General features: G+C 34.7%; 2 protein-coding genes across 2 annotated transcripts in view; both read right to left on the bottom strand.

Annotated features, from left to right (window-relative positions):
* LOC121379496 (sushi, von Willebrand factor type A, EGF and pentraxin domain-containing protein 1-like) overlaps positions 1-14,801 on the bottom strand; it is a 61,450-nt gene extending 46,649 nt beyond the window's left edge. The window contains exons 1-6 of the mRNA XM_041508141.1: positions 14,662-14,801; positions 12,342-12,536; positions 11,001-11,189; positions 10,517-10,756; positions 7,990-8,220; positions 4,186-4,386 (exon numbers count right to left, since the gene is read on the bottom strand). Coding sequence (XP_041364075.1) covers positions 4,186-4,386; positions 7,990-8,220; positions 10,517-10,756; positions 11,001-11,189; positions 12,342-12,536; positions 14,662-14,740 — 1,135 coding nt within the window. The 5' untranslated portion in view covers positions 14,741-14,801. The remainder of the gene's footprint in view (positions 1-4,185; positions 4,387-7,989; positions 8,221-10,516; positions 10,757-11,000; positions 11,190-12,341; positions 12,537-14,661) is intronic.
* Positions 14,802-14,808: 7 nt separating this feature from the next.
* Positions 14,809-21,583, bottom strand: LOC121379497 (beta-2-glycoprotein 1-like). Its single transcript, XM_041508142.1, has 4 exons — positions 21,464-21,583; positions 18,471-18,662; positions 17,103-17,282; positions 14,809-14,873 (listed from the first exon to the last, which is right to left on the bottom strand). Exons 2-4 carry the CDS (start codon positions 18,544-18,546, stop codon positions 14,809-14,811), a joined length of 321 nt encoding a protein of 106 aa, XP_041364076.1. The 5' UTR covers positions 18,547-18,662; positions 21,464-21,583.
* Positions 21,584-21,932: the final 349 nt, after the last annotated feature.

Consider the following 21,932-nt stretch of genomic DNA (forward strand, 5'->3'; position numbering starts at 1 on the left):
TCCTAATTTAACGGGCCATAACTGTGAAAAAATTGGTAGATTGCCATGAAAGTTAAACATAGTACGTGATAAAGCTATATACAAAATATTGTTTTAATATCTTTCGGCATTGCCTCCCCAAAAAAGTCAGAAAAAATCATTTTCATCTCATAAGTTCATGGGCAATAAGTGAAAAAAGGGTAAATCGCCATGAAAGTTAAACTTAATCTGTGACAGTACATGATAAAGAAATATACAAAATTTCATCACAATATCTTCAGGCACTGAAAATAAAAGTTCCGAAAACAAATTTTCATATCTCCTAAGTTCAAGAGCAATAATTCTGTTAAAAATGGGTAAATTGCCATGAAAGTTAAACTTAATTTGTAACAGAACACGATAAAGCTATATACACAAAATTTCAGCTCAAGATATTGCATTGCAAAAAAACGTTTTGTGCTGTCACAAGGTCAAGGTCAAGGTCAAAGGGTTTTACGTGCACGTTCAGAGCAAGCTGTTGTAGCGCACGCCTGTCGTGGGCACAGTTGCCGGCCTTGGCCGGCCTCTCTGTCCAAGACAGGAAAGGTGGGGGGGGGGAGGAGAAGGGACCGTCTGCACTGGCAGGTGCAAGGGAGCACCAGCAGTCCGATTGAATCGGTAGCAGGCGGATGGGTTTTGGGTGCTATGGAATTTTGAGTGGAGCGATTTATCAAAAGAGAAAAGGTGCGCAGTTTTGTTGAGTGATTAGGCGCAATTTTGAACGGTCGGTCGAATGGTAAAATGAGCTAGTATAGATTTTGGAATTCGAGTGTAACTCGTTTAGTGTTCGAGAGTAGCTCGTTATTTCTAGACCTTCATGATGCTGGTTGTCTCCCTAGGCTGTCCATGGGGTCCTTAGAAGGACCTGACCTACTCAGGTCGTGGCATGACAGCTCAGAGGAGACTCGTGCAATTGTGTAGACACTGCGTAGGCAAGGCAGTTGTTCCGGGGTGGTAGAAGCGCAGGTGTTGGATTTGGTCTTCAGTTTGCTCCTCAGTGACACCAAGTACATTCCAGCAGCGAGTATTTTGGTTTATTGGGGTGGGGGCGGCCGGTATTCTTTTGTTCGGCCTACCCCGGGTGTTTGCAATTGTGTACTCGGAACCGGTTTCTTTTGTCCCGGTTCCTTATTTGAGGGCACGTGCTGGCCATTTTAGTGTTTGGTCGGATGCATTGTTATCATTAGTCAATGCCATCCTGTGTGCTGTTTGCGGTGAGCATGCTGTCTGTGTGTAGTCCTAGTTTTGGGTTTAGGTTGTACCTATTGTCCTTACGTCCCTATTCTAGTGTATCCAACGGTCATCATGCCACCCTTCCCCCCCATGCCTCTGTGTTGGTTGATTAACACAGTGGCTTGGGGGGGGATTAGTCTATTCTGGTTATCTAATTTGAAGGGCACGCCCTTGTAGTGTGTGTATTGGTTAAAAAGCCTAGTGCCTAGCATATTATTTAACATACAATGAAAGAGAGAGAGAAGAGAGAGTTTAGTTGGTTAGTAATGAATAGTCACATAGGTTCCACATAACATCACAGTCGTCCTTTTTTTGGCGTGCTAGGTAAAAGTGATTTTGTTTGATTTGGTTTTCCCTCCCCCGAATTCAAGTAATTATCGCTATCTATCTATTGGTAACTGTATATTACTTTTGTTTGTGGCTAGCGCCATTAACTATATTGATCTTACTTGGCCGGTCCTTTCTATATTCTGTTCTCTGGTTGTCTTTCAGTACCCTAGTTGACTTACCGCGTCTGCTAGTGTTATTCATTACTAAGTGCATGGTGCAAAATACATAATGTGCGATATATATATAGGTAGGTTTTGTGGCTGGCTGGCTTGGACCCATGGCGGCTGAAAAGGGAGAAGTTGATAATTAGTAGTCCTACCCTGATTGGTACATAGGTTTGGGGTGGCTGGTTACTTTCTTGTTCAGCTGTATTACTGTGGTCACATACGGAATGGTATGCATGATTTTACCAAGTTGTTTTTAGAAGCATAGTTAGTAACCTGTTGTATTGATATATTCGCTACCTCCCCACCTTTGACCACCTATAGTAGAGTGCATCGTTTGTGCTGTCACCTCACAGTCTTACATATATAGGTAGTTGTGCCCTGACCTCTCCCTTTATTGTGCCCCAACCAATCAGGTTGCAATGTTAATTAGCATAAAGGGTTTGGCGCTGAACACAGACTACAGTGCCAGCCAGGTTCATGGAAACGCAGGCACAGCCTTTTGGTCTTACTGGATAATATATATATTTTTTTTCTTTTCTTGGTTTTGTTTAGTTAGGGGGTTAACCATTACCCCAGTGTCTGTGCTTCACTTTTTTTTTGAGTGCTATCCGGGCAAGTGGTGACAGCACTTTCACTTGCCCGTATCTATTTTCACTTGCCCGAATAATATTTTCTAAAAAAACAACAATATTGCAACAGATTATAAGAGAAAACATTTATTTTGAGTATTTTCCTGCACTCAACCAACCCACTCTTTAAATAAATAACAGACATGCCACTGTGACTCCCCACTGTCACTGTCAATACATTTGTGGTATTTCCAACAAACAAAGATGCTTGCGTTCACCAAACGTTGAGCACTGGTCAATGAAATAATAATTTAAAAAAATATATATATATAATGTTCAGTGGATACGATCTATGACGTGTACACATAACCAGGGCTGAATCTTGTCGACATGAATTTGTGCCCAATTGTACATGCCACTTAACTTACCTTACACCTATTCTTATATTGGGCATATGTTTATATGTAAAAGCAGACCTACACTTTTTCATGGTGCAAAGTAGGCTACATACATATAGCTGTACTTTTATTTATTTATTAACTATTGATTTAACAAAAAAACTTTTTTTTTAAATCGGTCGCCAGGCGGGCAACCTTACTGTGGGTTTTCAGTCACCCGTCGTCATTTTCAGTCGCCAGGGGCAATCGGGCGACCATTAAGTTCAAACCCTGTTACCCACATGTACAAATGTAACAAATGTATACATGAATGTGTTTCTGAAATGCCAGGAGGTAAAAATAGTGTGTACATGTATACAAATAATATGATGTGGTATAACTAGTGTTGTGTGACACACAAATAATTACTTACTGCAGAAATAGTTTGCCCAACGAGTTGTCATCTTTTAAAATGTATTAAATATTTTATTTAACAATTGTCTTGATTACTGTAAACTAATTTTATTCAGTTTGCTAAGTTTAACAGCATTTTGTATAATTCTTGTGATCATGATCTGCATGCGTGCTCTCGACCATGTGTGCGAAATTAACAAAGACAAAGGAAACAAGAATTCTGAGAGTACTGCTAAAACAATACATGTCCCCTACCTTGACCCATATATTTCTGTATTTCCTAAGTTCAAGAGCCATTATTTTTGAAAATGGGTAAACCATCATGAAAGTTACACTTGGTTTGTAATAGTAAGTGGTAAAGCTATACACAAAATTTCAATTCAACATCTTGAGGCATTCCGAACAAAAAGTCCAGAGAACAAATTTTGGTATCTCATAACTTCAAGGGCCATAACTCTGTCATAAATAGGTGAATCGTCATGAAAGTCAAACTTGATCTGTAATAGTACATTGTAAAGCCATACACAAAATTTCAGCGTAATATTTTGAAGCATTGGTGAAAGAAGTCCAGAAAACAAATTGCCATATCTCTTAAGTTCAAGGGCCATAACTGTCAAAAATTGGTAAATCGACATGACAGTCAAACTTGATCTGTAATAGTATACAATAAAGCAATACACAAAATGTAAGCTCACTATTTCAAGACATTGTGGGAAAAAACATCTGGAAAACTATAAGTGGGACAGATGGATTGGCAGGCAGGCGGGCGGATGGACGGATGGACGGACACACACAGACAGACAGACAGACAGACACACAGGATGGAGATGAAATCTATACTTCGCTCCGGTTGGACTAATAAATATGCATGAAAAACACATTGGCATTCATGCAAAGAAAAGAAAGGGTTATTCAAAACAAGATTTGAGCGAGCATCAGGCAAACCAAAAAATTGGTCTCATAATTTTCAAAAATCCTGATACAGCTTAAGTATGAAAAATATTATCTTTAAGGTAGAGTAATACTTACAACATTACAAAATGTGTAATGTCGATGTCAGATTAAAGAACAACTAACCAACACAGTCGATGAGAGGCAGAGCCGGACTCCACATGTTCTCTCCCGTACATTGATACTGAAGTGATGTGTTCCCATCAGAGAATGCAAACCCAGGTTTACAGGTCACTGTGGTGCTATTAACAGTCCCATCAGCATTATGTGCATGGCTCACATCAGCATTGGTGAGGCTGTTCTGAATTTGTTCAAAACATTTTGTTGCTAAAAAGAAAAGCATTATTATTATCTATTAATATCATTACCAGTATACTATTATATTATATTATTTTAGCATTTTGCGTGATTTGAATTTGACATTGAACATTACACTAACATGAATAATACAACAAACAAGATGAAGACTATAATGTGGTATATTTACTTACCATACTTGTAACACAAATTTAAGTACATTGGTATTTAAGCATTACAGAACACATTTTATTTATGGTTATATGGCGTAGGACATATGGTTAAGGACCACACAAATATTGAGAGTGGTAACCCACTGTGGCCACTTCATGGGCTACTCTTTTCAATTTTATAGTACATACCACAGCCTTTGTTACACCAGTTTATGGAGCACTAGCTGGAATAAGAAATAGTCCAATGGGTCCACTGATGGGAATCGATCCTAGATCGATCATGCATTAGGCGAGCACTGTACCACAGAGCTACGTCCCACCCCAAAATAATAAGGTCTGATCCAGGGTAAGAGGAAACTATCCCCTCTTATCTACCGCAACCATGTTCACTCAGTAGCATACACATCAATGCTGAGAATACAGAGTTCTAAGACTGTATTTATTTCAAACAATAATGTACATACATCATGTGCTGTCCCTTTCAAAATTAATAGTCTCCACCAGATAATATGTTGGTCTCTGCTACTTTTGGAAGCAATGCTGGAAGTCTTCAATGATTATGCCACTAGCTAGCAGGGGTGGAAAACTATTTTATAAATGTACTTGCCCTCGGGCAAGTAAAAACTAAATATGTACTTTCCCTGATTTGTACAATACTTGTCCATATTTTTATGTGATGATTGTTGAATTTTTTAAATGAATAACATATATATATATATATATCAGGGGTGGGGAAAAATAAAATTGTCAATCGGTCCCGCTTTATGTCATCATTAACGGAGGGGGAAGGGGAAAAAAAAAAAAAGGAATAAAAATAAACTTTCTTTTATTAGTGAAAAAAACCTCACCCCACAAATTGTATATATTTTACATAATGGAATAAATAATATAAAAAAGGAATAAAAGCTATGAATTTAAATCCCATATATGTATAAAAAGTACGAATATTCAGTACTGTGTCCTGAAAATTAATAAAAGATCGCACCGTTGAAGCGTTTGACAACCTGAGCTACCACATGTTTAGACAAAGAGATTAATAACATCATCACTGATTGGACGAAATTTGACCTCTACTGGCTCTTGAGATAACCGTACATGTAGCTGTTTCTGTTTACTCCCACTTTTTTAATAAAAAAAGTGGAAACCTTTTGTGAAATTTTAAAAAAAAAAATCCTTTATAATTATTGGATAGACACTACATTGAACAGTCAACAATAAATACATTTTATAGATTATTTCAGTTATATTTTATGCTATTTCAAGCAGTTTGTATTGCCACAAAAGTCTCCTTGCGTTTCGGACTGGGACACTCGACCCCCACAAGCTCCGTACATAGGTGTTGACAGGTGTTGATTGTAACCAGTTGCAAACTCTGGGTCCTTTGTTTTAATTGGAGTGTAATACCTTGATGGCTCTCTCACAAGAAATGGTGTTATTGTTCACGTCTGTTTTAATCTCTTGATCGGCTCAGCAACTTTGACAAAAAATTAATGTCTAGCCTAGTGGCTGTGGATTGACACTACTGTAGGTCCGACTTCAGTGACTGACGATATAATATACTTAGGCAGACTTCAAAATCACAGACATCTTGCCACTAGCCATATTGACCACTATTTATTTATTATTTTAAATCATGCATGAGATACCGATGTCTGGGCAGGCCTGTCCACTTGACGGATAAGAATTTGTTCCAATAATAGAAATGGACAGGTGCTTCGGACTGACAAGAATGACAAAAGTGGGACCGGCAAACACACGTTTTAAAAAAATAATTTCGGTCTCAGAGATCGAGAATCGGTCCCAGACCGGGAGAAAAGGGCTTTTCCCCACCCCTGATATATATATATATATATATATATATACATAGAAACCTTTCTGATTTGCATGATCTTTATTTGTTTACTTTAATCCACTGGTTTTGTTAAAATGTCTGGTCCACCTTCAGTCGTATCAGAGTTTAAAGACAGGATATGGTGTGTACCCTGGGCACTTTGAATCCACTCCTTTACAGCAGCTCTAGGGAAGAAATCTCTCAATGTCTTGGTTCTGTGTCATGACTGTCAGTGTTTTCAAGTGTCTCTTGGTTTAGAACAGTCCTGTGGTTCGTCTTGACTAAGTTCATAATGGAGAATATTTTCTCACATATAGCTGTGCATGGGCTCATTACGAACATCAGCTCAATTAATTTGATCTCGTGATCGTAACCCACGGAAACTGTTCCTTCCACTTGGTACGAATTTACGTTCCTGCTTATCGTCATTATATTTTTTATTCTTCGCTAATATTGTCTCATTTACCAAGGTCCCTTTTCTTTTTTAAGTCGATTTGCCGCCGGCTGCCAAAAAACTTGTTATGGGTTTCTATGCCATGATAAAAATAATTTTCCACAAGGGAGACTACTCTAACACTACTGATAGGTGGTTGCACGTAACTAATTAAAACATGTTATCGATCGTACCTTATTTTGTTGAGTAAGTTATTCACTTTACTGGTTAAAAGTATTTTAAGACATAAATACAGGTGAGCCACAGAACTTTCCCTAGCTTAAGGTAAGTATTGAAAAAAAATATATAATAATTAAAAAAATATTCCCAGTAGAAGACAGGTATGACAGTATTGGTCAAATGTCAAGACAATGTTGATTATGTTTTTTTAATGTTGGAGGTATTGACCATCAGGAAATTTTACCTCATAGTAAAACAATTAACAAAGCCATTTATTAAAAAAAAGGCCTTAATTCAAATGAAGGATAAAGTTAGGAGAAACGACTGTGAGCTGTAGGAAAATGGTAATTGGTTTCTGCACCATGACAACACTCCTTCACATGCTGCTCCTCACATTTTTATGATACCATGCCCTCTATATTCACCAAATCTCCCCACTTATGATTTTAAAAATTTTTGCTTTCACTTTACAAAAGTATTTTAAAAAAACTAAAGAAAAGCAATTTGATGACATTCCAACCATCCATAACTCATGGGAAGACAGAACTTATGGCATAACAGTTGAAAACTTCCTGTATTACTTTGCATTGCTTCCAAAAGTGGCAGGGGTGTTGGGACAGGTGTATATCATCTGGGGGAGACAACTTTGAAAGGGACACCACATAATAATGATGTATGTACATTATTCTTTGAAATGTTTAAATGTGTAAAGTCTCTGTTTAAAACCACAAGTGTAAAATCTCAACGTTTCATCAACTAAATGTTGACATCGTCTGGAAAAAACTAAACATAAAACCAGGAGTTCAGCATTTAAAACCAGCAGGATAAAAACAGTTCAAGTGAAACACCAGAGTTAAAAGATTAATCACATCTCAAGATAAGCTGACTGGGAGAACTGACAAAATAAGGATATAAAAACAGTTAAATAATAAATGCTAAATTTTATAACTTTTTGATCAGACCTCATATAACGTGTTTTACTTATAGTTATGTAGTTTAAATATACTCAAACATACCAGCAATTTCCACTTGAAAAGCACATGAACTTGTCATGCCCATATCATTGGTGGAGGACACACGGTAATTCTTTGTCTGTCCATATGTAGAGAAGCTCACCGTCTCTGATGGAATGTTACTCAGAGGGCTGTTAGACGTGATATACTGGGTAAGATTTACTTCCCTTGATACTGTATCATTGATGCTGAGCTTCAGGGAATCAGGGCAAGTAAGATTTGGAAATTCTCGATCTGCAACAAAGGAAAGGACTATTTGTTTAATGACACTTTCCTACTTTTAGATATATCATGCGACTATCATGCCATGTAATTGAATTGTGAATCGATAATCTTGGCAAACAATGAACAATGCGTGACATTTTGTTTACTTTCTAACAATTGTTTTTGAGCTACGCTGGTCTGAAGTGTTGATCTTCAATTGGTGATCAATGTTAATTTTCAAAAGTTTACTCGAGTTGTTTTGTAATCTGATTGAAACTCAATACATGATCATTTTCAAGGAATTATCTCATGTTATAGTTCAACTGTTCAACCCATGTACATACTAGAATGGGTTTTTTTTTATGTAGGGCGCTGTATTATTCAAATTCTTGCTGACTACAATTGAATCACAACTAGTTGAACTGTGTCAGTATGCATATTGATAATTACTTAGATTGAAAGATGATAGTGATTATTTAATAAGATAACACTAATTTTGAATCAGATTTTTCAAATTGAAACAAGTAGGGAGAGCAACTCTTCTACTTAAAATACTTATACCAGCATACAGTTCTTTACGATCATCGCCCAAAACCAAATTATGAATGAACAGTAATTTTCTCTTGAATTTGAAACAATATGCTAGTCACTTCCAATTAAATCTCATGTTAATTTGCATAGGTGCATCCGATGCAGTGAATATTTATATCTTATTTCCAATTTCCCTTCCTGAGATGAATCTTCGTTCACAAACTGCATCCGATATGACATTTGATTATTCACATTTGAAATTCAATTAGATTTGAAATTGAGATCTGCAGGGCCCTAATCCCTTTCCCGATCAACAACAGAGACAACTACTTGAGCATATGCACAGTAATAAAAAAAACTTAGATGCATTCTTAAATTTGCAAGTCATATTTCACTACTTTTACATATATACTGAGCAGTAGAAATAACACAGTAGCTAGTATGCACTGAATATTTTCTTATAGAAATGTCATAGCATATATATTTTGCATGCAGACAAATGCCTGTCCCGAGTCAGACCCCCGATCTTATCGAAGGCCGGACTCGGGATAGGCGTTAAACAAGTTACTAAGCTAAGCAGACAAATGTCACATTGAACAACTGAAATAGAAAATTCTGTTCAAATCAGAATCTTTTTTAATAAAATGCATTTCAAGTAAAAAACTTAACCTGGGCCTCATTCCACGAAGCAATCTTAGCACTACTATCATAGTAAATACCATCACGTGTGTAACCTTTTTCTATAATCACCAGCCCATTCCATAATACAGCGTAGCATAATTACTGTTGTCATAAATTACAGTGTAAATTTACATTGGTACGAGACAGTTGTAATTAAGCCAATAATGTAGATGTACATTTCTAAGGATACAAACTCTTTGCGTAAGAAGGGATCTAATATACACATAATATCTTTCATGAAACTCTGCGTTCAGTTGAAATTATTCTAGGCCATATACAACCTTCACACAAAAAAATATGGGAGATAAATCTTGTGTCTTATGCATTCAGCAATAGTCCGACACCATTGAATACATCCAAGATGTTCCAAATAGTTGGAAACCAATGCATTATTTAACTAATTCGCACGTCTTCACAAAGACGATCTTAATTGTTAAAGGGGCACTTACAACTATTTTAGGGTTGTTTTGTGGAACAGCTGTAAAGATGCATTTTCATATTCATGTGTAAATACTCTATACAGTACTGTGTACACAATTTTGGCTAAAGCATTTTCAACATGGCTAATAAAAATTGCTTTTGGCTAATTTTTTGGCTACAGGTATTTTTGATCCAGGGTGAGTCCTGGTATATGGGGGGAGGGGGATTTCCACTACTTTCAATACACAATAATATTATCTAGGGTTTAATTTAGCAATAATTATTTGTTTATACTACTGGTGACTGACATTTGTTATAAATCTAGATTGTTAAAAGAAATGTTATAATAATTTTATATATTTGGTTGTAAAATGTATTTACGTTAGTAGAATAAATATGTAACGGTTTCTATTTGTTTATCATTTATGTTTTTGAGAAACTAGCTTTAAGTAAGTTGGTTTCGCTACATACCACAAAAGCCAACAACCACCTTAAAACTGACTGGAATATTCTATAGAGCCGTGAGGGTCACATACCTGCACAAAAAGGTATTTTAACCAATAACATATACTGCCTTTGAAATCACAATGATATGTGTCAGTACCGTTATATCAGCACTATTTGCTGTGAAACAAGCAAATCAAGTTAACAGGTCTTCTAACTACATACAAAAGGTGACATTAACAATACTTGCTTTTGAGTATAATCTGAATTACACAGTCAGCAGTGTTGCCTTCTCCATCAGTAGCTGTGTAGGTCACCGTAGTTGCACCTCTGACTGGCTTCCATGGATCAAAGTTTTGAGGAGTTACACTTATTGATACCACCAGTCCAGAGTTGTCCTGGGCGTCTGGTACAGCAAAGCCTGGAACATCCAAACTGTCGATGGATATATTACTAGTTGGACAGTTTGTAAACTGTGGAGGTGTTGTATCTAAAATAGACAGAATTCATACGATAACAACCAAACTGAAGAAAAGAATGCATGAATGAATGTTTAAAGACACCTCGGAAAAGATGCAAGTTGTTACCTCATAAACATTGTTGTACTCATCTCAATGGAAGGTACACAAGGGCTCATCAGACAGGTAAAGATGCTATGTCATACCTCCAATGAATGCCCTACCACCAAGAAACATTTTGCATTGACTGTTCTGATAAATAAAAAGAATGTTTACCTTTACACCTTGGCATGGTTCCATTCCAGTTAGCAGCTCCACTAGAACTAATAATACAGAAGAGTTCTCCAGGTGGATCAGGTGTATATCCCATCCGTGTGCAGTTATACGAGACAGACTGACCACCCTCGTAACCGTCAACGATCTGTGTCCCACCACCAGGTGTACCTGGATCAGTGCAGCGAGCAGCTGGCAAAAACAAATTAACAAAATAATAATTAAAAAACAAATTAACAAAATAATAATTAAATAACAAAATAATAATTAAATAAATTAAAAAAGTTATAATTAGAAAACAAATTAACAAAATAATAATTAAATAACAAATTAACAAAATTATAATTAGAAAAAAAATTAACAAAATAATAAGTAAAAAAAAATTAACAAAATAATAATTAAAAAACAAATTAACAAAATAATAATTAAATAACAAATTAACAAAATTATAATTAGAAAACAAAGTAACAAAATAATAATTAAATAACAAATTAACAAAATTATAATTAGAAAAAAAAAATAATAATAATAAGTAAAAAACTAATTAACAAAATAATAAGTAAGAAACAAATTAATAAAATAATAATTTAAAAAAAAAAAAAAAATAACAAAATAAAATTAAAAAAAAAATTAACAAAATAATAATTAAAAAACAAATTAACAAAATAATAAGTAAAAACAAATTAACAAAATAACAAGTAAAAACCAAACTAACAAAATAATAATTAAAAAACAAATTTACAAAATTATAAGTAAAAAACAAATTAACAAAATAATTATTATAAAACAAACTAAGATATGTTACTTGTATCCTCACATCACATTCATAAAGTTAAAAAAAATATAAGTAAAAAAAAATAACAAACATTCTGAGAATACTGCTAAAGCAATACAGGTCCCCTACTGAGCCAAATTGTTTGTTTTTTAATCTCCTAAGTTCAAGGGCCATAACTCTGTCATAAATGGGTAAATTGCCATGAAAGTTAAACTTGATTTGTAACAGTACATGATAAAGCTATATATACACAAAATATCAGATTAATATCTTAAGGTATTGTGAAAAAAAGTCTGAAGGGTTTTTTTTCTCTTATCTCCTAGCTATGTTCAAAGACCATAACTCTGAAAAATGTGTAAATTGCCATGAAAGTCAACCTTGATCTGAAACAGTACATGACAAAGCTATATTCAAAATTTCAGCTGAATATCTTGAGACATTGTGATTTTTTGTTTGTTTTTAGGAATACTATATGTGGGACTGTCTATGCAGACTGACAGAGACACAGAAGGTCCGAGACGAAACCTATAGACCCCTCCATTTAACAGGTCGGGACTACAATTACTCACCCTTGCATGTGAGGTTTCCAAATCCCCACCTTCCATTTGGTTGGCAGGTGACAGTAGACTGACTTCCATCTGATGATAGCCCACTTTTCGTTGCTCCCTCTGTACACTCAAAGGTAAAACTACTGTTTACAGTTGTGCCAGTCACAGTCGGTGTTTTCATTCCAGGAATCTTCTCTGGTTGATCACAATCAACAACTGCAACATTCAACCACATTGGATGGAATCAAGTCGGGGCACATTAAATTTTATTCAATATCAGAAATGCACAGTCATTTATTAAAAACACATGACCTAGTTTTGTCACCTGAGGCACAAATATTTTATATTTAAAGGTGGACCGGACAGTCTTGGTCTGAAACATTAAGTTTCTTTTCATTAGCCGACGAGATATTCTGACTGGCCTCTTCCATGTGACTAGCTCAATTAATGATTTATAAACTGCCGCAGATAATAAAACAAATTCAGATCAGACCAGGATTATGAAGCTTTGAGGTGGAGGGGCGGGACGTAGCCCAGTGGTAAAGCATTCGCTTGATGCGCAGTCAGTCTAGGATTGATCCCCGTCGATGGACCCATTGGACCATTTCTCGTTCCAGCCAGTGTTCCACAACTGGTGTCCTATCCTGTCTGTGGGATGGTGCATAATCGAAAAAGAGTAGTCCATGGAGTGGCGACAGCGGGTTTCCTCTCTCAATACCTGTGTGGTCCTTAACCATATGTCTGACACCATATAACCGTAAATAAAATGTGTTGAGTGTGTCGTTAAATAAAACATTTCCTTCCTTCCTTTGAGGTGGAAACACATGTAAATCTAAAATAGTTCACAACTTGGAGGGTATGGTTCTGTCTCCTATGTGTATGTTTTGTCTTCTTTTATCTTTAGTTAAAATTATTTGACATACAGGGAATCATATTTCAAAATCTTAGGTTTACAACTAGAAGTCAGTTCACAAGATTTTTACCTAGGTAACCGCGTGAAATATTGTACTCTGAAATATAGTATTTTATTCATCAGAAACTGCCATAAACAGAGATAACTTTCATCTTTTGTTCACATACTTGGTATATTTTTCTTTCTATACAATATAATGTAAATTTGTTTAGAAAACATCTTTCTGGATATTGTATTTTATTCTTTTAATAGCAGTGGTTGGTTCATATTTATGTTACGTACTGGTTTGTTTGTTTTGCTTGCTTGTTTTCTCATTTTATTTTCTCGCTCCAGCCAGTGCACCACCACTGGTATATCAAAGGCCGTTGTATGTGCTACCCTGTCTCTGGGATGGTGCATATAAAAGATCCTTTGTTGCTAATCGAAAAGTAAAAGCCCATGAAGTGGTGACAGCGGGTTTCCTCCCTCAATATATGTGTGGTCTTTAACCATATATCCGGCACTATATAACCATAAATAAAATGTGTTGAGTGCATCATTAAATAAACCATTTCCTTCTTTCTTCTCATTTAATAAAATTTTTTATATCCATGTTATATTTACTCTTCCTAGGAATGACTTAGATAAATTTGAACATGGACGAACTTGCAAACAGGAGATCTGTTAATAACATTTTTAAAGGAATTTTTTTGTTATAAGTATTAAAATAGACATGCTGTTCATAAAACAGATCTGTCTTTCCAATGAATCTGTTTAGATTCGATTTTAAATTTCTCTATAATATTAACTCTTCATTATACTAAAATGTGATGAAGCACTGGCTTCTTTGGAGATGGGAAATCTAAGAGAAGTCATGACAAATACTGCATTGTCTAAATTAGACCAGCCGAGTTCATTTTTTAGCAGAAATCATGCATAAATAATTGAGAATTCATCTAGGAAGTGGTACATTTTCCCCAGCGGTGCTTTGACTGGTTGGCATACTATGGATGTTCACCTGATCTTATCCAGCCAAAGTTGTTAGTTTATCATCTTTAAGGCCATTAGGTACCGAGTTCACATCCCAATACTGGCACCAACTCAAAGTATGTTTGTAACTGATTAATGAGATGAAACTAGGTCATTATATATATATATTTACCAACTGCTTTGTAACCAACACAACTATTAACTGTTATATTCTGACAACAACTTCATTTTTCTTATCACCATGTTACATACCAGAGTGATCTCCCCCCCAGTATATTTTCTTTCAATACTATTTGTTATACACATTATAAAACACTAACCACTAATGCACTGTCCTAGACATACAGCACATATAGCTGAGGTGTGTGCCCAGGACAGCATGCTTCAACCTAATTTACATATAAGGATCAACATCAAGTTCTTAATATGAAGCCCACAGACAAGAACAGTTTGCTTTACCTGGACAGACAGGAGAGTCTCCTTGAAGAGAGTAGGACTTGTTCTGGTTGTCATATTCACAGTAAAGAGTCTTATTCATCAGTGAGCCATTTTCTAACAGACATTCCACGTTGACCTCATCACCAAATCCTACATCAGTGTCTGGAACTATTCTCTGTATTCTACTTTCTGGACATCTTTTCCTGTCTTCACAAACTTGGGACATGATATGGCTGAAATATGTTTTGTTTTGTACAATGATATATCAGCAATATTAGATGGTATTGCTGAAATATGTTTTGAATAATAGTATTTTTATCAGCCATTAAATATATTTTGAATAATAGTATTTTCATCAGCGATGATAATTGAGCTAAAATATATTTTGTATGCTGTGTAATACTTATTTTCACCAGCCATGATGGTAGAGCTAAAATATATTTTGTATGCATTGTAATACTTATTTTCATCAGCCATGATGGTAGAGCTAAAATATATTTTGTATACTGTGTAACACTTATTTCATCAACCATGATGGTAGAGCTAAAATATATTTTGTATGCCATGTAATACTTATTTTCACCAGCCATGATAGTAGACATAACTGACAGAAAGTAAAATTCATTAGTTGCAACCAATTAAATGTGCAATTGAGGACAAAATACCAGATGATAGTTAGGGATTGCAGAGTCGATAACAAATAAAATGTTTTTACATGCTCAAATAAAATATAACTTTTATTGCGTGTATCAAATTACAAATGGATACAGATATGAGACAAAATAGAGGCTGTTAAAAATACTGTTCAATTATGTTACGTTTACTGTCGTAAGCTACTGAAGTTTTTTTATCAGTTGCTTTTTGTGTACACACAACGCGGATTGTTTCCTTTGATGTCCAATGTGCAGAACAGATTATTTTTGTGTGGAAAAAGTGTGCATTTGGAAATAGCGGAGATGGGTGCGGGAAAATATTAGGATGCGGGAAAATAAAGAGGGGCGCAGAAAAATAAAGGAGTTGCGGCAGAACATGAAAGAAGGGCGGCTTCATACATAGCGGGGCGGGCAGCTCCTCTTAAATGGAGCAGCGAGAACACTGAGTACTATAAGGTGAAAGTATCCAGTTAGGACATATTCTCTTTTGATGTTAGGAAATGTGATTGGAAATGGATACCAATGTGCAAAGACATTGCTCTTAAAATAATCCTCTTTTAATTCCATTACTGCACACATTAGCCATTCGATCATGATGTAAAAAAATTAATAATTTCATCTTTTAGGTAATTTTTTATGGCTCATGTCTTCAGGGTTTAAAATTATTGTCCGAACCAAATTGTTAACAACTACAAAAAATTACTCTCCTACCTTTAATTGCCGTTAGATTTCCTCCAAAGTTTGTCCAGACACAAATCGCAAAAAACCCACTACAAATATACATATTCCACACACGAGACTGCAACGATGTTGCCGATATTGTCTTGCTGAGATTGCATAGGGAAAAATACATGCAGTTTTCTGCCGTCTGCCATGTTGTTTGTTTATGGAATACTCTTCAAGAGGGGTGAAAGCCTCCAAAGTATGTGACACAATTAATATGAAATCGATGATCTCTAGCGGTATCATTAAAATAATAATAATAATAACCAAAAATAATAATAATATGACGTCGTCACGTTCGCTTTTATATCATAACATGTTATGATGTTGTTAGATTAAGTCCTATCCTTTCACCCCTGTTGAAGAATATTCCATAAAAAGTCAAAATGGCAGCTGATACAAAATTACATGCTTTTTTCCCTATGCGCTCTCAGCGAAGTCGATATAGATGACATGGTTAGTATCTGGTATGTGGAAACTGTGTCATTGTAATGGGTTTTTTCAAGATTTGTGTCTGGACAAACTTTGGAGGAAATCTAATGGCAATTAAAGGTAGGAGAGTAATTTTTTGTAGTTGTTAACAATTTGGTTCGGACAATAGGGACTCAACTCATTGTCGAGATCGACTAATAGGTGAAGATACATGGTAAGATCATTAAATAATAACTGGGATGGGAACTCCCGTTCTGGCTACAATGCAACCTATACCGTAAACATTCATGTACATTGTATATACTTTAAAAGAACTAAAAAATGTATTTCTCTTTTCTCTCTTGGGCCAATGCAAATTTATTTCCCACAAAATTACCTGTTTGAGGTATGTGCTAATTGCAAAAAAATTAAGTGCATCAAAATATTTACTTTTATTGTCTTTTTAAAATCTTACCAGTACATAAATGTTGACAAACATCTTTTTCTCCTGTTTTTAAAACATTAAAATAATATTCATAATTATAGAATAATGCAGTATTTTATAAACAAGTTGCAAAACGGGTACTAAATTACCCGTAACTATATATATATATATATACACAATTAAAATTTTAAAAATTAATTTAAAAAGTCTATTAATTAATATAGTATTACCTTCACAAACAGGTTGAGAACTATTCCAATTTCTATCAGCAGCACAGGTTAGACTGCTTGTTCCATTCAGTTTCCAGCCTAATGAACAGCTGAAGTCGATTGTCTCCCCAAAATAAAATACTGATCTGTTGCTGTGAATGACACCATTAGCAACATCGTTAGGTCTCTGACAGGTAACAGCTAAAAAATATTAATTTAAAAACAAATTGATTTAATGCTAAATTGTAGATATCAATTTTACCCACAAGTGTGAGTACATTAAATTGGTATTAACTTAAAGGATATAATTTTATCATTGATGCACAAATAATATATAACTTTTTGCAAAATGTATAAAATATATAAAGATGTCTGCATTTTCTATTTTAACTATAAATGAATAGATGATGCCTTCATTTAAAGAAAAGTGTCATATTCATTTTGTCAAGTCAAAATATTAATTATTTTGAATTTGTATAATTATTACTGTTAAAGAAACTAATTTTGGAAGTGTTTGAAGTACTTGCCTAATGTAAACATAAAACTACAAGTAACTGAAAACTACAACATCAACAATAAACATGGAATATGATGTCTCCTGCCAACACCAGGAAAGATGAGCAATCACCCGTGATCTTCTCTACACACTGCTGGAAAGCTTTAGGGGACGGGTCAATTGATAGTCTTGCAATTTTAAATAATTAGACTCATATTCTGTTGCATTGTGTGGCTGACAAAAATCAAGGTTTATACACAGTTAAATTTAAAATATCTGAAATCTTAACAGTATTTTCCGACAATATTAAACACTGGACCAGGACCACCACATTACTGTTCTAAAGTACATACTACATGTACATTTTATCTAAGTTTCATTGTTGAAAACTAATAAATTTATAAAAACAAATTAAATTTAAAAAAAATAATTTTACAGACATGTATATAGTAAATTGTAATGAATCATATATTTATTTCAATATTTTTAATGAGGAGAGTGATTGGCTGCCTAGCACCAATTCAGGAGAATGGTTTTTCAGGTCACTGTGATTTTGCTTATGACAATTAAACACTGGGTCACAATTATTGAGTGACTGTATCAAGAAAATATCTTGTAAATAATTATTTCATTAAACTGTGGCATCCTTCACATACCCTAAGAGTAACTAAGTTTAAGACAAATATCTCACCCAAGGCTACCTTCCATATGTTTGCTAAATAACCCATTATTTTCTAAGATAATGAATAGTTTCTACTAAAAACACAGTTATGAAGAAATGTGGGCATGTATAATCGGTGTTAATGTTACACGATGTAATATTACTTTTAAAACAAAGAATATTCCACTAAAGTTTTAATTATTGACAATAAATTGCAGCATAAAGAACTTACGAACACACGTATGGTTAATGTGATACACATCTCCCTGTCTAAGTCCAGTTTCTCCATCAGCAATGAAGCGATTCATCGTCCCATTTTCAGTGAACAGAACATAACCATTATTACATTTGCAGTTATAAAAAGGAACAGTATTTTCACAAGTGTGACTACATCCACCCTTGTCCTTCGAACACTCATTGATATCTGTGGGAAAATACAAAAATGTAGGCTGAATTTTGATGAAATCCACCAATTTTAGAATTTAGAAGTGTATTGGTAAGTGTGCATTTGTGTGTATGCATCTGTGTGTATGTGTGTGTGTGCATGCATACATGTGTGTGTTCACGTGTGTGTTTGTGTGTGTGTGCGTGTGCATGCATACATGTGTATGTCCATGTGCTTCCATGTGCGTGTGTGTTTGTGTGTGTGTGTGTATAGCATGCCTGCATACATACATGTGTGAGAGAGAGAGAGAGAGAGAGAGAGAGAGAGACAGAGAGAGACAGAGAGAGAGATACTGTGCATGTGTGTTGATCCATATTCGCAAAACGTGTTTATTTTAGTATTCGAATGGTTCAGTCATTAAAAGACTTGCTATTGCTTGATACTAGTGGACATGCAACTTGTACATATATTATGGGTTTTTTTTGGCATGCTAATTATATATACGTCGAGTATGGATATATACATACACCGGTCTTGGTGGTTTAGTGAGTAAGTCACCAGACTTACAGCTGGTAGGTCCTGGGTTTTAGTGACTCAATGGGGAATAAGGTAACTACACAGATTTCTACCTGACTAAACTCTTTAGCAACTACCGTAACCATTAACCCCATCACCTGGACAGACAGTCCAGATAACGGAGGTGAGTACTCAGGACAGGAATGCTGAGTTTATTTTTTCCGATTTGCTAACAGCTTCTATAATTTCTATGCAACAGCTAAAATATGGTTATTATGCGATCAATAAAATTACCCTTTATATAGCTAGGTTTTTAAGTATATACTAAATTAAAACAGAAATCAAGATGGTGTCTATAGCAAAATTTAAATATAAGAAATGACCTTGCTTGTTGCATGAAAATAACTTCTGGATATTGTTTTTAGTATTTTTTAAACCCTACTGGATAGCCTATAAATTATATGTACAAATCTGAATAATACAAATATATTCCGTAGGAGTGTCACGATACACCTGACAATATGATACGTATCACGATACATATAGCCCAGAATACGATATGTATCACGATACCTGATTCACAGGGTTTTCCCAGTAAAACAAAATGTTGAAGCTCAGGTGATGTCATTTAAAAAAAATTATAAACCTGATAAAAGTAAAACACTGATTAATGTAGAAATGCCACATCATAGACATATTGAAGTAAGCAGACACATATTCAGTCATTGGCTTCTGAAAAACCATGGCGAGTGAAAAATCGCACTCATCAAAATGCTAAGGCGAGTGAAAACCAAGCATTATTATTTATGAAGTAATTGGTACAAATGTATATGTAAATGTAGACATATGTTGCAAAAATGAACCAATAAACCAATAATGTGTTTTTCTAATTTAATGTTGTTTGGTTCATTAGTGTAGTCCGACTTCTTTTCACTTTTAGGACTGGAATTATTAAAAAATGTTAGTACCATAGGAATATAATTATGTCATGCACTGATGCAGACAATTTGATTTTTTAACTACAATATGTACTATTTAGATAATTTGATAAACACAATTATAGATACCTTTTCAGTGTCAGATGGTTTGGTGAACCTGCAGCTAAACATGTGTAGGAATCAACTTATCTTGAATTTCGTTATGTACAACAAACATGATTAGGATAGTTTGGGATGGGAAAAACCCACTGTTACTGAGGAGGTGATTTAATTAGAACTATGACCTCAGGTCTGTGACTTTCTAACAAACGTATTGGAAAAAAAAAAAAAGGCTATGATCATTGATTACTGTTACTTTATTTTGTACAGATATACATATATAAATAAATTCATTAACCTCTGGTTGAAATACAAATATTTAAATGAAGTTTTATTCGATTGTTTTTTAAAGATAAAAATGAAAAATAATAGACGTCAAAAAAACACTTTTGTAAACTAGACCTACATGTAGGCCTATTCCAACATACCTATTAGCATTTATTTTCCTTCTTTTTATCATTCCGTCTACTTTGAATTGTCTTCATCTAAATTTCATTTCTTTTTTGCTTGCCATTTTTGGGACCTCATGTAAGCTTTGTAGGCCAACAGTTATGAACTAATCAAGACAATTTTACCGACTTTGCTGATTTCCGTAACGAATTCATTTGTGTAGGCTACAGAAGCTACTATTTAATTCAATTCCTTTTTTTCATAACTATATGAACAGTATAAATGAGTTAGCCGTATCAGGCGCTGTGATCTATTACCTTTCAAAAGTGGGCTGTTTGTAATTAATAATAAATTAAATAGGCAAAGGAGTTTTGATCGGATTGGTACATCTTCGAAGATGTCTATTAAACCAGTGTTTTCTGATTTGTACTAGTCATATGTTAAAAGCTTGCATGGATGCTACCATTCTCGTCACGTTTTTTTTATCTTTCACAAGGTAAATAGTGGCAATAAATATACATAATTATGTTACGTGTGCTGTTTGTTAAGTGTAATGTGCGTTATTTTTTACACTCACCATATTGAAGTTACGTGCGCTGTACGAGTGCGATCACACTTGCACACCTTAAAAGACAAGGTCTGCATATTCTCTGTCCACTGTCATTTTTTGTGAAGGAAATAACTTGTCAATATGTACATACCAGCACAAATTGGTTTCGATAAATGAATATGGAATTAATATAGGAATCGATGCATGGTCAAAATAGGAATCGATACACAAACAAGGGTATCATCAGCAGTAGTATCGCGATGCATCGATGCACTGGGCATCAGTGTATCGTGACACTCCTAATATTCTGTACCTATATACTTACCATTTATTTCATTAATACATACCAATACAATTGGAGTCTTTGTATCCTTCTTTGCAAACACACTGAAATGATCCTATAGTGTTGATACAGTTCTGACTTTGTAAACAATTGTTCACACCAGTATCACATTCATTCTTATCTATAACAAAAATAAAACAGACCGAGATTCAGTTACTCAAATATAAAACCAATCTTGCAGGATTGGCTAAAAGTTTCTGCTTCAAATCCCTGTGGTCTTATAGCTGCAAACTATCAGATATCCACTTCTGTGACACAATATGTGCCAAACAGACCTGATTAACCCCCACCCCACCCTCCTTAATTGAAGCATGTGAAGTAATTCAACTACCCAAAATGGGTAATCACAGATCATATTTCAAAACACTCTTTTAACCCATACAGTTTGAAGCTGATTAGCAACTATTATCTAATGTTTTTACATCATCTGTTTAATGTGGAGTTTAATATTCTTAAACGTTTAAAGTTGCAGA

Source organism: Gigantopelta aegis, chromosome 8, assembly GCF_016097555.1.
Source record: "Gigantopelta aegis isolate Gae_Host chromosome 8, Gae_host_genome, whole genome shotgun sequence".
NCBI classification, from domain to species: domain Eukaryota; kingdom Metazoa; phylum Mollusca; class Gastropoda; order Neomphalida; family Peltospiridae; genus Gigantopelta; species Gigantopelta aegis.

Coding starts and splice junctions, on each gene's coding strand:
- LOC121379497 (XM_041508142.1), bottom strand. CDS start 18,546: ATGAATCGCTTCATTGCTGATGGAGAAACTGGACTTAGACAGGGAGAT. Junction 17,283..18,470: donor CATTAACCATACGTGTGTTC/GTAAGTTCTTTA, acceptor AATATTTTTTAG/CTGTTACCTGTCAGAGACCT. Junction 14,874..17,102: donor TTCTCAACCTGTTTGTGAAG/GTAATACTATAT, acceptor AACATATTTCAG/CCATATCATGTCCCAAGTTT.